The 16,971-nt window shown below is 35.6% G+C and overlaps 1 protein-coding gene across 1 annotated transcript in view; it reads right to left on the reverse strand.

Moving 5' to 3' along the window:
- Cpne8 (copine 8) overlaps window positions 1-16,971 on the reverse strand; it is a 191,898-nt gene that overhangs the window by 81,352 nt on the left and 93,575 nt on the right. The window contains exons 8-10 of the mRNA XM_038343526.1: window positions 4,891-4,994; window positions 1,769-1,873; window positions 280-321 (exon numbers count right to left, since the gene is read on the reverse strand). Coding sequence (XP_038199454.1) covers window positions 280-321; window positions 1,769-1,873; window positions 4,891-4,994 — 251 coding nt within the window. The remainder of the gene's footprint in view (window positions 1-279; window positions 322-1,768; window positions 1,874-4,890; window positions 4,995-16,971) is intronic.

Here is a 16,971-nt window from a genome sequence, read left to right on the forward strand (position 1 = left end):
TCTATTCTGGAGCCACGAAAATAGATGCCTGTATGTTGAACACATTATCAAAGCATCAAGGCCAATCATGAAATCCTTATTGTAAATGAAGAAACACTTCATTGTAGTCTCAAAGTTGAAGGAAATATATTGTTTGTAAGATCATGTGTAAACTCATCAGTAATGTACTTTTAAACAGAAGACCATGCGCCTAGAGAAAACATCAACGTCATCTGCACACAGTCTGCTCGGGCCGCATTTAAAGTCTCAGAAATGGGACTGACACACGCGAAGCCTTACCTCCCATCTCGGTCCCAGTCATACACTTCTACTTTGATCGTTCTGTCAGGAGGAAAATACATACAAGAAAGTGGTTTAAATAAAATAATATGATCCAATAATATAAAATTCAAATAATATGATCTGAATCTATGAAATAAAATTCAGCCAGTTGTCCTTAGAGAATATAGGCTTACAGGTTTCACAAAGTAAATTGAAGTTGATTTAGCTAATTTCATTACTACCATTAAATTTACAACTTAACGTCAGTTTCAAGAATCTCTATTAATTCTTCAAAGAAAGCAAGGTGGACAGCATAACTTCTCAGTGGAAGATAGGGCCACTTCTTCCCTCTTGGAGACCACTGTCACGGCACAATTTTCTCAAATCCACGCGGATTAGAGTCACCTGGAGACCTCATCACAATGAGGCTTTCAAGACTTCTTTCGCAGAGCTTTTGATTCAACTAAGGTGAAGAAACCACTTTCAGAAGAATACAAACAACAGGTCTGAGCTGGGTCTGGAAACCTTAATTTTTACAAGGTTACTTGGTAGTACCGAAAATGCTAATCCGAAAACATAAAAGAAATGCTTTCTTAGGGTAAGAATGAACCAGTTCAATAAAGTTAGCCTCACCTGCCAAAGATGATATCAAATGTTTAAAAGTAAACATGATAATTCGCTACCAGTTCGCAGCATGGTATTTGTTAATAGAATCAAGCACCCTTGAATGATGCGCTTGACACTGAGTCATTGGAAGCAGGCATTCGCGGCCAGGTTGAGCTACACAGCAAGGCCCTGTCTCAACATTACGAAAAAGACAATGTTTTATTTTTTACTAACATACAAGTAGTAAGACTAGTTAAACAACAAAAAGGCTGAAATTTTATTTATTTATTTATATACTTTTAGTTTTGATTCTATAGAGATTTTTATATAATAATTTCCAAAAAAGAGGAAAACTTCAATATTATGAATCTTCAAGTATGCTGGAAGGATTGGGGTGCTGGGTGGACCTTGCTAAAACGCCCCCTTGTGTATGTAGGGCCTGTATGAGCCCATGAGCGCAGTTATACCTGAGTGACAGCACTGTACCAATGCCCTGTCCACGGCAAGCACCTATGTGCTGCACTCTAGCAGCGTGGGCCACTGAGGCAATGGGCAGCCTGGGGCAATGAGAATTTAGGAACCACATTTAAATAGTAAGTTACAAGTTCACTAACCTTCAATCTGTTTTTAACACTTAACACATGTTTATCTTGGGAAAAACAGTCCAAGTAATCAAGCTTTAATTAGTTAACATTTTATTGATTCCCCAAATCATTAAGGAATCAGGCTACGCTGCTTGAATTTTTTTTTTAAAAAAAATAACTCCATGCTTTTGTAGAAAAAAAATATGTTTACTAAGGTGAAGAAACCACTTTCAGAAAAATACGATGTGGATTAGATTTCCAGTTCCACAGACCGTGAACAATTTGCATCCTCCGTTTGAACGTCTCGGCTGTCTTACCTGTCGTAATCCCCGTTGCACAAGGCTCTGACTGAGATCTTGAAAGCTTGCCACACGGGATTTAGAGTGTTTTTGACAACTTCTGTCTTGTGACAAATAGTAAAACTGTAAAAAGAGATTTTAATTATGAAGTTATAGATAAATATGTGTAATGACATAAAATTACATATATAAATCAATAATTCAGTTATGATAAATTACTTTATTAGCCATGCCTGTCCATGGGCAGAGTTTAGTGTTGTGAATCCCTGGCTGCTACTGCTGCCTGACTTCATATACAAACATAGATTTATAAACATGTGACATCTGCTCTTTAGAATACAAAAAAATAAAATGTGGCCATATTTACCCCAAATAATTTTCTGTAAAGCCAAGAAATCCTAAAGCTATTTTATAAAAACCTTAGGTACTCAACTAAGGTCATTGGCTTTTGGCAAATTTGCTTAAGGTAAGGTCAAAATTTATGTTACAATCCTGGAGTCACCAAATGTGAAATTAATCGGTTTCACATTAGGAAACTTTCCTCCTAAGGAATTGACTTCTTCGTTCAAGAAGATTTTCATAAACCAGGAATTGTTCTTTCTTTTACTAATCATTCTTATTTCTAGCATACTGAAGTTGTAGACATAAAACGCTCACTAGTAGGCATTCCGCTGCTGGAGTAATGACTGAACATCTTCACTGGATTCAGATGTGACCTCTCTAGTAGTCAGGAGCCTTGTTGTGTAAAAATCAGGCTGTGTGTATGTGTTTACTACTGACAAAGTCACACAAAAACATTCTAAATAAGTAACCTGTCAGGAAGGTTTTTTTTCTTTTTTTATATCTACTTTATCTTTTATTATAATTAGGGAACACTATAATTATATCTATCTATTATTCAACTCCATCAAAGACCACAGAAGGATATAATATTACCTCTGTTAACAGAAAATACATTGTAAGCAACTTCCCAAACTCTAGAATTGACAGAGATATCTTGCTGCCTGGACAGTCACCTAAAGTTCTTCTGTAACATTGGAACATCCATCTTCAACCTATAGGCCCATAGTATCTGGCAGACTTTTCCATGAAGCAGAAAATCTCAAAGACAGTTCCACCTCTATTGGCAGATTGTCAGTCACTTTCATCTGTGTCCTGCAGAACATCTGGCAGACTCTTTCGTAAAGCAGGAACCCCAAAGGACTGTTTCACCTTTTTTTTTAAGCAATTTCAGCAGTCATTTTTCTGTGGGTTCTGCAAGTCCTGCTCATACAGCATAACATCAAGCAGTTCGGGTAAGAGCAGTTTCTTGCCCAAATGGCGAACCAATGCCATAAGGAGCATCTTTAGTGCTCACCATCCTCTTGACTTAGACTGTTGCTGCCAGGAGCAGACATGTCTCATGTAATGAAAAGTCCTAAGTTATTAAAAGATTTTAAATGTCAGTAGGTCTTTGAAAGGTCTGAAGATTATCTATCTAACTGAAAATTATCTCTATATATCTAGAAAACCTAACTAACATGACTACAAACTTGACTATTATAGATGATTATCTATTAACCTGTATTTCTTAATTATACACTACATTTTTAAATGAGCTGCACAAACACAATACCTTAAACAAGAGCAGAAGTATACATATAACAAAACTGATCTTAAATTTGTGTCAATAGATCAAGATTAATACCAATGCAAAGTATCCATATCTATACATACCTCCTTTAAGTGTAAACAAACTTTTTTAATGTTTGCATTAGGAAAAGGCATTTATTTATTTTTTATGTAAAAATCTTTATTTATTTTTATTATTAAAAATTTCCACCTCCTCCCCACCTCCCATTTCCCTCCCCTTCCCTTAACTCCCCTCCCCCTCTCTTGACGCTCTTAACCAAACATACTACTTGCAAAGGAAAATTGTTACTTAGTTATGAACATAGAGTGTGATAAAATCAATAGGAAATCAAGAAAATAGGAATTTATAGTTATAAACTAGAAAGAGTTTTAATTATTGTTTCCAGTACAGATTGTTTTAACCTATTATCTGAAAGGCAAATTTAGAAGTAGCTTCATATTTAAATAATGTAAAAACAAAGAACAGGTTTTGCATCTAAAAATATGTGTAAGTGAGCAGTATTAAAATTATTTTTCAGTCAAGTATCATAAAAACTATCTATAAATGTTTTAATATATCCATTAATTCATATTTTAACACAGATAGTAAACTAGTTTTCAATAAATGGGAAAATATGTCTGATTTATCAATTTTAAGTATTAATTTTTTAATGATTTGTTAATTTGAGACAGTTTTGCTTTAGAAAAAACTATATTTCATTTGATTTAAAATATCATTTGTATAAGCAGAATCTATTTTCACAACAAAAGCATCATTAAATGTGTGATAAGCTGACATCATACAAGTATATAACTTAGAAAAATCAGTAAGAGAACTCGAGAAACAGGCAGTTCAATCGGAAGAAGACAGAACATAGAACTGAAGAAATTCTGTCCTGCAAACTCCACTGATAGATCAGGAAACTGTATCTAAGTGCATGTTACCAGAGTCATTAAGTATCAGACATGAGTAACTTCTTGGGAACAAACTCTCAGCCATAATTTAGCTACTAAACTTTCTCATAAATGTGGGCAGTATGATATGAACTACAGGAAGGAATAATCAGAAGGCAGAGCCATACACAGTTAACTCAGCACACACTCAACTAGTCATGACTGGCAAAGACTAGACAACACTGAAAAAGTTCCCTGAGCTTTCCACCCCAAAGTTTCTCGGAAAATCACTGTAGGCCATCATAATACATGTCCCCCCACTCTCTTCCACAACAAATGGTTGCCACTCAATTCTATAGAAAATATATTCATCAGTTCAGGTTTTTACAAAATGCCATTATTCTACATTCTTAAAAGAAAGAAAATTTTTATAGAAAAACAAAGAGAAACCATAAACTAATTTATACATTAGACATAACATATGTGCTTATGAGATTAGTTTGAAATTAAAAGCACATCCATCTTTAGAATATCATAGATTTTATTCCATTTCCTAACTTGAAGATATCTAAAAAAAATAATAGTACAAATATTAGAATTACCCTAGCACTGGGTAGAGCAGAATACAAACCCACCTTCCATCCTCATTACTTCGATAAAACACAAGAAAAGGATCCGACTTCCCGAAAAAATCCTTCTTGTCCAATTTGTTCGCACAAAACTGCATCAAGACAGCATCCTGAAAACAAAATTAATAACACAGCTCAAAATCTAGGACAGGAATAGCTACAGATCACAAACAAGGTTTGACAAGAAAAACACATTTGTTATTTTGATGCCGCAGGCCAAGTGTTGGGAACTGTAGACAAAAAGCCATTACTTACTGCAGGATTATGAGGGTTTAAAATATCCTGGAAATTTTCATTCAAATGCCAGACGGCTAGTATTCAGAAGCTGAACCTGCTCCTATCCTCCAATTGGTAATGAATGAGACAACTTCGAGGCTTTAATGTCATACAAGAGTCAGTGTCTTTCGTTACACACATTATTGCAATTCCTGATCACTTGGGATAGGTTTAATGATCATCTATTACACGGGATGTTTTTAGTAGGCCCTTATTACAATCTAGTTGGGAGAAATCGGTTGTTATAAAGAAGCAGAGCACAATGTCTGAAAACTAAAATCATTTCTTTAGTGTTTGGGTTCAAGAGAAATAAAGCATCTTCCTTTGTGTGTGCAACATAATTGACATCTGTAACTATTCCAGACTAATCGTTATAATTCATTGGTTTACCCAGGCACTTATACTCTGAGTAATTTCAAAGTACTATCTGGCTATCCTACTAAGGAAGTTAAACACTATTAAATTGAGCAGAGTAAGTATTTTTAGTGGTAGAAAATGTATAGTTATTTAAACTTCAATGCTCTAAGAATTTATGGTGTGTGTGTTTGTGTATGTGTGTGTGTTTGTGTGTGTGTGTGTGAACTTCATTCATGAGCACTAAATCTATACAACTCCTGTCCTTCCTCTTCTAACCTCTCCTTGTCCCTCCTCTCCCTCTCAAATTCATGATCTCTTCTTCAAATATTGTTACAAGTAAATACACATGTGTGTGTGTATATATATATATATATATATATATATATATATATAAGTATATATGTCCCTGTGTGTATATAACTTTCTGAAACTACTTAGCACTATTCATATGTACACATGTCCAGGGCTGGCCACTTGAGAATAGAGAACTATGTGGGAGCTCATTCCGAGGAGAAAATGATTCTCCCTCCCTGGGCAGCCATTGAGAGCCTCTAGCTCTCATCCAACAGGGGACTACATGAAAATTCCACCACCCATACTGACAAGTCAACTGATTTTATCAGTATGCCAGGCTGTTAAGACCACCATACCATTGGAGTTCCATGTTAGCATTTTCTCTGTCACATCTAAGAGAGACTATGTAGTAGCAGGTAACCAAAATCTCTTCCTCCTACAATATTTCCACCCACTCTTCTCCAATTCTTCCTGAGCTTCATTAAGTGTAGGGGTTGTGTTTCTGATGTATCATTTGGAGTTGAGTACCATACAGTCTCTTATTCTCTGCATTTGATTAGTTGTGTGTCTCTTTAACAGCCTCTGCTGCAAAATGAAGCTTCTTTGATTAGACTTAAGAGTTACAGTTATCCAGAAGCATAAGGGTAAGTATGTAGAATATTACTCGAAATCATTTTAGTTTTAAAAAATGGCAGAAGTAGGTTGTTTAGGTCCTATGACCTCTCCAGTCGTGAAAAGTTGGAAAGGGTTCAATATTGCAATTCCTTCATATTAAGGTAGTCTGAAGTACAATTAGACAGCTCTAGGTTAAGCCCAAGATAAAAGTAACACTATTGCAATATTGTGGATATGTTGCTTGTTTAGTTATTGCTGTGGTTCCTAGGTTCACAGCTGGGTAGGATGATTGTTTTCCTACTTTGGCGGCTTAATAGTACCTCTGAATATTATGGGATGGGAGCTAACTTTCAAGAGACTTATAGGACAGTTCCAGCTCAAATCCTCCAAGACCTGTGTCCGAAGTTTGTAGGATCTTTAACCTTCATGTCCTGGGAGGCAAGGAAGGACAATGACAGTGTCCTATATTGTTTGGGGAGATTCTTCTACTTCCCTAACAAACAACACAAGAGGAGGTTTTATGTGCCTGGAACTAGGGGTCTTGTCACAGTGCAAGGGTCTTGGGGAAAGCACCACTCCATATGGCATAAATAAGCCAACCACACATATATGCATATGAATAGATACATATGCAAGCTTGTAAAATAATGTGATTCCCTATGACGTTTTCATACTTATGTAAACTTGTAAAATAATGATTCCCTATGTTTTTTTTTCATACTTATGTAAACTTGTAAAATAATGATTCCCTATGGCTTTTTCAAACACTCTTGGTGTTATTTCCTTCCTTCCTCCCTCAAGCCCTGAATTAATCTTCCTATCCATTCGATAGTGAAAAATCCTCATCTTTTTTACAATATCCTGCTTTTTACTATCTTCTTTCCTAGAGCTACATTTCACCTCCCCTCTCCTTTATCCCATGCTCCCTTTCTATTTTCCTGGCTTCTTCAGATACTTCAGGGTATAAAAGCAAGCGCAGCTGAAGATTTGGAGCAAGGATCTACAAATGAGACAGAGCAGCTGACCTTTGTCTCTCAGGATCTGGGTTAGGCAACTCAATATTTTTCAGTTGTACCCATTTACCTGAAAATTCCATGACTTCTTTTTTACAGGTGAATATAGTTCAATTATGCATATGTATCACATTCTCATTACACACTTGTGGGTTGAATGACATTGGGCTTTTTCTATTTCCTTGTTATTGTGGATGAACCATAATTAACATGGCTGTCCAAGTATCTGTGGAGTAGGGTGTGTAGTCCTTTATTGTTATTCTGCTTTTAGTTTTTGATAATGTACTATGTTGATTTTTCAGCCCATTTTGGGTGGTGTCATCCCTGGTCCTGTATGTATTTGGGATAATTGTAGATATGTGCATTCATATTTGGGTCTTCAATTTTGTTTCATTGGTCTACATGTACTTTACTGTGCCAATGTCATTTATTTTATTACTGTCAGTAATACGACTTGGAATTTGATATGGCGATGACAATTTCTCTAGCATTGTTCTTTTGGCTCAGGATTGCTTATATTTTATGATATTTTTTCTACTTATGTGAAGAATGTCATGGGAATTTTGATTGGGATTGCATTGAATCTATATGCTGCTTTTGGTAGGATGCTCTTTTTTCACAAAATTAATTCTACCAATCCATAAGCACGAGGGAGGTCTTTCTATCTTCTAGTGTCTTCATGAACCCCTTTCTTCAGAGATTTAAGGCTTTTGTTACAAAGCTCTGTTACCTCATTGGTTAGGATTATTCCTAGATATTTCTTTGTTGAGGCTATTGTGAATGGGAGTGTTCCTGGGATCTCAGGGAGCTGGTTATCAGCATAAGGAAAGGATACTGAGTTTGTATCCTGTTACTTTGCTGAAAGCACTATACATAGTATCTGATGTAAATTTGGAGTTCTTATATGTATTATCATCTAAAAATAGGGATAATCTGATTTCTTTTTCTATTTGTATCCATTTAATTCCCTTCTCTTGTCATATTGCTCTAGCCAGAGGGTTAAGCATTATATTAAAAATGAGTAAGGATTGTGTACATTCCTTACTTAAGTGGTGTTGCTTCCAAGTTTTCTCCATTTTATGATGATATTAGCTATGTGTTTGTCTCATGTAGCCTTACCATGTTGAGTATGTTCCTCCCAGTCCTGTTTAAGAAACATTTACCATGAAGGCAAGTTGTATTTTGTTAAACACCTTTTCTGCATCTATTGATGTGATCATGGGATTTTTCTTGTCTTTAAGTCCATTATATGATTTATTACATTTTTTGATTTATATATGTTGAATTTTCCTGATATCTCTACAATAAAGCTGACTTGATCATGGGGATGACCTTTTTCAGTGGCTCAGGATTCCTTTAGGGGTCACATGCCAGATATCCTGCATTTCAGATGTTTACATTATGATTCATAACAGAAGCAAATTTTCAGTTATGAAGTAGAAACAAAATAATTTTATGGTTGGGGTCACCACAACATGAAGAACTCTATTAAAAGGTGGCATGCAAAATTAGGAAGACTGAGAAGCACTGTTAAATGTTTGCCTGTATTTGGTTTTCAAGTATTTTATTGAAAAGTTTTGCATCTAAGGTCATTGCAGCTATAGGTCTGTAGTTTTCCTTTTTTCTTATGTCTTTACTTGGTCTTTTTATTAGGTTAATGCTTCATAGAAGGAATTTGGAAACATTCCCTCTCTCTTCATTCTTTTTGCCTTTCTTTCTTTTCCTTCCTTCCTTCCTTCCTTCCTTCCTTCCTTCCTTCCTTTCTTTTTTCTTTCTTCTTTCTTTCTTCCTTATTTTTTCTTCCTTCCTTCCTTCCTTCCTTCCTTCCTTCCTTCCTTTCTTTTTTCTTTTTTCTTTCTTTCTTCCTTTTTTTTCTTCCTTCCTTCCTTCCTTCCTTCCTTCCTTCCTTCTTTCTTTCTTTCTTTCTTTCTTTCTTTCTTTTTTCCTTCCTTCCTCCCTCCTTTTGTTCCTCTCTTCCTTCTTCCCCCCACCCTTTTGAGTGATTTAGTGAGTATTATTTGTAGTTCTTTGAGATTCTGATAGAAAACTGCCGTCGATCCATCTGGGCTAGGCTAATACATGGACCCATTATCTCCAGCTCATTCCCATAGCCCATCTCATCTTTTCCTTCTAGCCCATCTCTATTCTATTATGCCATCTACAGACTTGTGAAAGTACTCCCTATAGAGATGCCATAGCCATCTCACTTGCCTGGGATCCAGAAAGGGCATCAAATACCCACCCAATAAGACAAGAACAGCTAGAAATACCTCAGTACTAAGGCCACAGAAGTCTAGACTCCAGCACAAAAACAAATACATGGACAGGCAAGACAATATACCTCACAAGAACCCAGATACCCACACAGTACATCCTGAGAAATGCAATATCAGTGAAGCCCAAGACAAGGACTTCAAAGCAGAAATTAAGATTGATCCAAAGACCTTAGCAAGTATAGTAACTAACCCCTTAGTGAGGACCATGGAAACACAGAGAAATAGCTAAAGGAAATAAGGAATGCAATTCAAGACATGAAGGTTGAATTTAGCAAAGAAAAATAATCACTAAAGAAAACTCAAACTGAAATTAAACCTGAAATAAAAAAATTATAAAGTCATGCAAATACCCCAGAAGTAGACCTTGCCAACTACAAGACACAGAAGAGATAATCTTAGGTGTTAAAGACAGGATAGACTAAATGGAAGCCTCAGTCAAAAGAGTGTGAAATCTAAAAATATCCAGGCACAAACAATCTAGTAAATCCAGGGCATTAAGTAAAGACCAAGTCTAAGAATAATAAAAGCCATGAGAAGAAACCCAGGTCAAAGACATTTTCATCAAAAATCACAGGCTAAAATTTTCCCAATTCAAATAAGGAAGTGACTATCGTGGTATAATGAGCAGACAGAACATCAAATAGACATGACTAGAAAAGAAATTCCTCATGATACATAATAATCAAAACACTAATTGTATGGAACAAAGAAGGGATATTAAAAATTGCAAAGGGAAAAGGTCAAATAATATATAAAGGGAGTCAACTAAGATAACAGTTGATATCTCAATGAAGACTCTGAAATCCAGAAGGGTCTAGATGGATATTCTATAATCTCTGAGAGACAAAAATGTCAGCACAGACTAGTAAATCTAAAAAAAAAAAAAAAAAAAAACCTATCAATCAGAATAGATTGAGAAAGATAAACATTTCAAAATAAAACCAGAGCAATGTTTATCTACCAATACAGCTCTACTGAAGGTATTAGAAAGAAAAATTCTTTGTGGAGATGTTAAGTGCACACAAGATGATACAAGAAATAAATAATGTCAGAACAATAAAACAAAAAAGGAGGAAACTCCATTAAAACAAAATAACAGGAATCAATAAACACTGCTCATTTAAAACACCAGATATTAATTATTTCAATTACTCAATAAAAAAGCTACAAACTAACAGATTGAATTAAAAATCAGAATCTAGTTTTCTGTCGCATCCCAAAAAGATAGCTTACCATCAAGGATAGACATCACCTCAAGGTAAAAGGTTGGAAAAGGTATTCCAAGCTAACTAACCCAAGAAACAAGCAGGTGTAACTATTTTAATCTTTGATAAAGTAGACTTAAAACCAAAACAAGCCAAAATAGATAGGGAAGGACACCATATTCTCATCAAATGAAAACCAACAAAGAGGATATTGCAGTCCTAAACATGTCTGCACCAAACACAGGGCACCCAGTTCATAAAAGGAACACTACTATAGCTAAAACCACATCTGGGACACACACACACAATGGTAGTAGGTGACTTAATACCCTACTCTTGCCAACATTCAGGTCACCTAGACAGAAAATAAATAAAGAAATGCTGGAAAATATGATGTAATAAATCAAATGGACTTAGCACATAATTATAGACCACTTCACTAAAACACAATAGAATTTACCTTCTTCTTAGCACCTCATGGAACTTTCTCCAAAACTGACCACATACTGAGAAATAAAGTGAGCCTCAAGAGATGCAAGAAAATTGAAATAATGTCCTGTATCCTATCTGACCACCACACATTATATCTGGATATCAACAGCAGAAATAACAAAACAACTTACAAATTCAGGGAAACTGAATAACTCATTACTGGATGAAGAATGAGTCAAAGCAAAGATAAAGTGGAAAATTTAAAACATTTTAGAATTGAAAACACAACATATCCAAATCTATGGGACATAGTTAAGGAAGTTCGAAGAGGAGAGTTCATAACAATTTGGTGTCTATGCCAAAAACATGGGAAGATCTCATAATAGTAATTTAGCAGCACACTTGAAAGCTCTAGAATAACAAGAAGAAATAACACCCCAAAGAAGTAGATGGCAACTTAGGAGTTAAAATCAATTAAATATATACAAAACAAACAAACAAACCAACAACAAAAATATAAGGAATCAATAAAGGGTTGGCTCTTTAAGAAAATCAAGAAAATTGTCAAACCCTTAGTGAAATTAACTAAAAGACACAGAGAGAAGATTCAAGTTAGTAAAATTAGAGACGATAGGCAAGACATTACTTTACAGTAGACACTGAAGAAATCCAGAGAATCATGAGGACATTTTTAAAAATCTGTGTTCCACTTAATTGGAAAACCTAATAGAAACAGATGAATTTCTTGATATATACAACCTGCCATAGTCAATCAAGATCAAATAAAGAATTTAAACACACCCATAACTGCTAGTGAAATAGAAGCAGTTATTAATAGTTTCACAACAAAATCCCAGGGTCAGAGCGATTGAGTGCAGAATTCTACCGGACCATCGAAGAAGAATTCGCACATAAATAGAAAAATTCTCAATACATATTGGCAAACCAAATCTAGGAACACATCAAAAAGATTATTCACCAGAGTGAAGTTGGCTAAATCCCAGAGATGCAGGGATGACTCAACATATGCAAATCATTACACACACCTGCCAATTAAAACAGACTGAAAGACGAGAACAAAACAGACAATAAATGTACAGAGCAAAAAAAAAAAAAAAAAAAGACTTTTGAAAAACATCCAAGTCCCCTTCATAATAAAAGTCCTGAAAAGACTAGAGATACAAGCAACATACCACAACCTAATAAAGACAACTTATAGCAAGTTCACAGCCAACATCGACATAAAGCAGTTCGTTCTTCTGAATTGAATAGAAGCAATTTGCCAAATCAGGAACAAGATAAGGATGTCCACTCTCTTCATGCATATTCAACATAGTACTTGAAGCCTTAGCTAGGGTATAAAGACAACTGAAGGAGATCGAAGGGATGCAAACAGGAAAGGAAGAAGTCAAAGTATCTTTACTTGCAGATGATTTGATAGTATACATAAGTGACCTAAAACTACACCAGGAAACTTCTATGGCTGGTAAAAAACTTCCAGCAAAGAAACAGTGCCTTCCACAATTGTCTCAAAAAATTCCCAATATTTTCAGATAATTCTAACCAAGCAAGTAAATGACATACATACATACACATATGTGTGTATATCAACAACAACAAAAAAACTTTATGATCTTAAAAAAATTTGAAGGAGCCATCAGAATATGGAAAGATACTCATGCTCAAGGATCAGCTAGGATTAATGTTGTGAAAAAAGCCATCCCAGCAAAAAACAAATACAGGTTCAATGCAGTCTCCATTGAAATTCTAACAAAATTCTTCACAGAAATTGAAAAGATGATTTAAAGCTTCGTATGGAAACGCACACATTAAATAAATACGTATCCCAGGACAGCTAACACAATTCTGATTGATAAAAGTACTCTTGGAAGCATAGTAATAAAAACAACATGCTGTTGGCATAAAAATAGACATATTGATCAATGGAATTGAACTAAGATCCAGGCATAATTTCACAACCCTATGAATACCTGATTTTTTAAATAAAGAACCTAGCAAAACTGAACGACTGAATGTAGAAGAAAGTCAATAGATCCTTACTTATCACCCTACATGAAATTCAACTCCAAATGGATCAAAGATTTCAAAATAAGGATATACTGAATCTGATAGAAAAGAACAGGGGAAGTAGCCTGGAACTCATTAGCACAGAAGATTTTCAAACAGGACAATTTAATGGGACTTCATGAAGCTAAAAAAAAAAAAAAACCTTCTATATGGCAAACAACACTATCATTCAGGCAAACTAGCAGGCTAGAAAATGGAAAAAGATCTTTACAAATTTTGTATCTGCTAGAGGCTTAGTATCTAAAATACAAAAAGAATCAAATAAGCTGAATGCCAAGAAAACATATGACCAAATTAAATATAGAGTACAGAACTAAGCAGAGAGTTCTCAAAAGATGAAAGACAGGTGACTGAGCAGCATTTGAAATGGTAAACATTTCTCAGTTATCATGAAAACACAAAATAAAATTACTTTGAGATGTCACATTATCTTTTTCAGAATGGCCTGGATAGAACAAACAAATGGCAGCTCTTGCTGGCAAGAATGTGGGGGAAGGGTAGATCTTATTCACTGTTGCTGGGGATGCAAACTTGTATAGCCACATGTAAATCGGTGTGGCAGTGACTCAGTAATCTGGAAAAAGATCTACCTAAACACCCAGCTATACTATCAAGGGACAAACACACAAAAGATTTTATATCCAACTACAGAAATACTTGTTCACAAATGTTCATTGTCGCTTTATCCATAATTCCAGTTCAGAAATTCAAATAGTCTAGATGTCTACCAACTGATACGTAGGCAATGACAACATGTTATATTCATACAATGGAATGTTATTTAACTATTAAAAATAAAATTATAAAATCTGTAGGTAAATGAATGGAGCCAGAAAATGTCATCCTGAGTGAAGTAACACAGACTCAAAAAGAAAAATACTATTATGTTTTCTCTCACCAGCAGATGTTAGCTTCTAAATCTTCAATATGTATGCTACAATCCATATGACCATAAGGTTAGGTACATATTAGGGGACTATGAGGGATGAGATTTCCTATTGGAGGAGAAATAGAATACATCATTATTAAGAGACAGGCAAGAAGCTGGAGTGGGAGAATTTAGAAGGGATTGAAGAGAGGAATAAGGGAGAAGAGAATGTGGGAAGAAACAACTAACAGCAAAACCTACTTAAGGGGTCATATGGAAATCTGCTTCTGAAGAAATTTCTTAACACACACACACACACACATATATGTTCACATATATATATATATATATATATATGTTCACATATATATTCACATGAGTGTGAAAGAAACATAAATGAAATCACCAAATAATGGGAGATTATATATATATATATATATATATATATATATATATATATATATATATATATAACTCAACATGTTATGCCACCAATTAAAATTTCCACTGCCAGGAATGGATTAGATCTCATTGAGTTGCTGGCCAATGGGACCCCACGGAAACTCCCAAACATCACAGACTATTGCCAAGGCTATTGGTTGCTCCCCAGAACTGATGATAATGCCCTATTACCAAAAATAAAATTTAAACGTGGAGAAATTGAGTTGGTGCCTGACTAAAGGCTTCACCCCTACTGACTAACATTCATGATACTGAAATACACAATGCTGTGGGATTACCCAAGCACTCTCTGACTAGATTTAAGGCCCATTCATATAGAGCCCATCCCTGATACTGCCAGGGTAAACAAGAACCTGTGACAGGTTAGGCCATAACCCTAGGGGAAAACAAACACTATTGTTCTACTGTGGGAACATAGGGACAAAATGACTCTCCGTGATATTCTGCTATACCCATAATTTAGTGCCTTGCTTGGCCATCATCAGTGATACTCCCTCCTGCAGCAGATGGGAACTAACACAGAGAGAGACCCACAAGAGGACAATGTTCAATTTGTACTCTCCTGTAAAGGAAAAATTAGACTTCTTCAGTGTAGTCCCTACTGGGTATACTAACTATACTTAAGGCCAGGCATTATGTCCAGCAGTGGATAGTCAACAAAAAAATGAACCCAGTGGTAATTTTGTAGACTTTTTGTTTCTATTTCTTTGTTTGGGACAATTTTTGTCCTTCTAGTCATTGCTTGTACATTTGGTTTCCAATTTTGTGGTTTTGTGGGTTTAGGTGTGTGTATGTGTGTGTGTATGTACATGTATTTGAGTTCCTGTTTTGTTTGTTTATTTTTGTTTTTTTAAAAGGAAAGAGAGAGAGAGAAAGGGCATGGAGATTTCTATTTACATTAACCAAGAAATGAAAATGCCCTAAATGACCATCAGTTATTGAATGGACAATGGGAATACATAATACTTACAACATGAAATATTATTATTATTGTTATTATTATTATCATTATTATTCCTTTTGGTTTTTTGAGACAGGATTTCTGTGTAGCTTTGGAGCCTGTCCTGGAACTAGCTCTCATAGACCAGGTGGGCCTCGAACTCACAGAGATCTGCCTGCCTCTGCTTCCCAAGTGCTGGGATTAAAGACACGTGCCACCACTGCCCAGCTAAAACATGAAATATTATTCAGCTGCTAAGAAAAATGAAACTATTACACTTGTAGGCAAATTGAATGGAACTTAAAATATTCATTCTGAGTGAGGTAACAGACACCCAAAAAGACAAATGTCATGTACTTTCTCTCATCTGAGGATGCTAACATTGACTCTTTATATATATATATATATATATATATATATATATATATATATATATATGTTTCATTTGCAATACTCATCTCGGTTAGGAAATTACCAAGAGGCCATGAGGAGAAGCTTTCAAGGGATGAGAGCTAGAATGTGTTGCGAGGAGCTGTAGCAGGGAATATTGGGACAGGAAGGGTTAATGGGGTGGGGGTAGCAGTGGGAACATGGAAGAGGACATCCAACCCTGAAGATCTTTCATAACAGTTATACTTCAACTTTCCTAAAATGTACAGCATACACCTGTATAAAAAGACTTCAAATGAAACTGTCACACTAGACATAGTAGGCTCTATTATTATAACCATAGATTACTGCATCTCTCAAATCTCATGGGAAGCTTTCCGAAGGAAATGGAGACTAAAGCAGAGACTATAACTGGTCAAGGTGCAGAGAATGAGAGATTATAGAGTTCTCAGCCCTCCATGGAGCATCTATATCATGCTCTTCCCTTCCCCAGGCTCAGGTATCAGTGTGGAAGATAGGACAAAAACATTCTAAGAGCCAGACATGGTAGAAGACTACAAGGAAGCCGTTTTTTGGACACAGCAGGCCAGTTTCCACATGAATTCACAGTAGTGTGACAGCATGCACAGGACTTAGTCAAGCTCAAGGCAAACAAAATCTCAGCTTAGAGTGGGGAAATTGGCACAAAGTCTCAATCCTTTGCTGAGAAGCTAGAGCAACTGATAGCTGCGGGGACAGTGACAGCCGTTGTGTTACGGTGTGACTGCTGGGATGTCCAGCACCCTCCAGGGGATGGCCACATGACTGAAAGTGTACGGACAGCACAAACTGGACTGTGTGGTTTTATGGCTTGACTTTTGTTTTCTATTTT

The sequence above is a fragment of the Arvicola amphibius genome, chromosome 9, assembly GCF_903992535.2.
Source record: "Arvicola amphibius chromosome 9, mArvAmp1.2, whole genome shotgun sequence".
Classification (NCBI taxonomy): Eukaryota; Metazoa; Chordata; class Mammalia; order Rodentia; family Cricetidae; genus Arvicola; species Arvicola amphibius.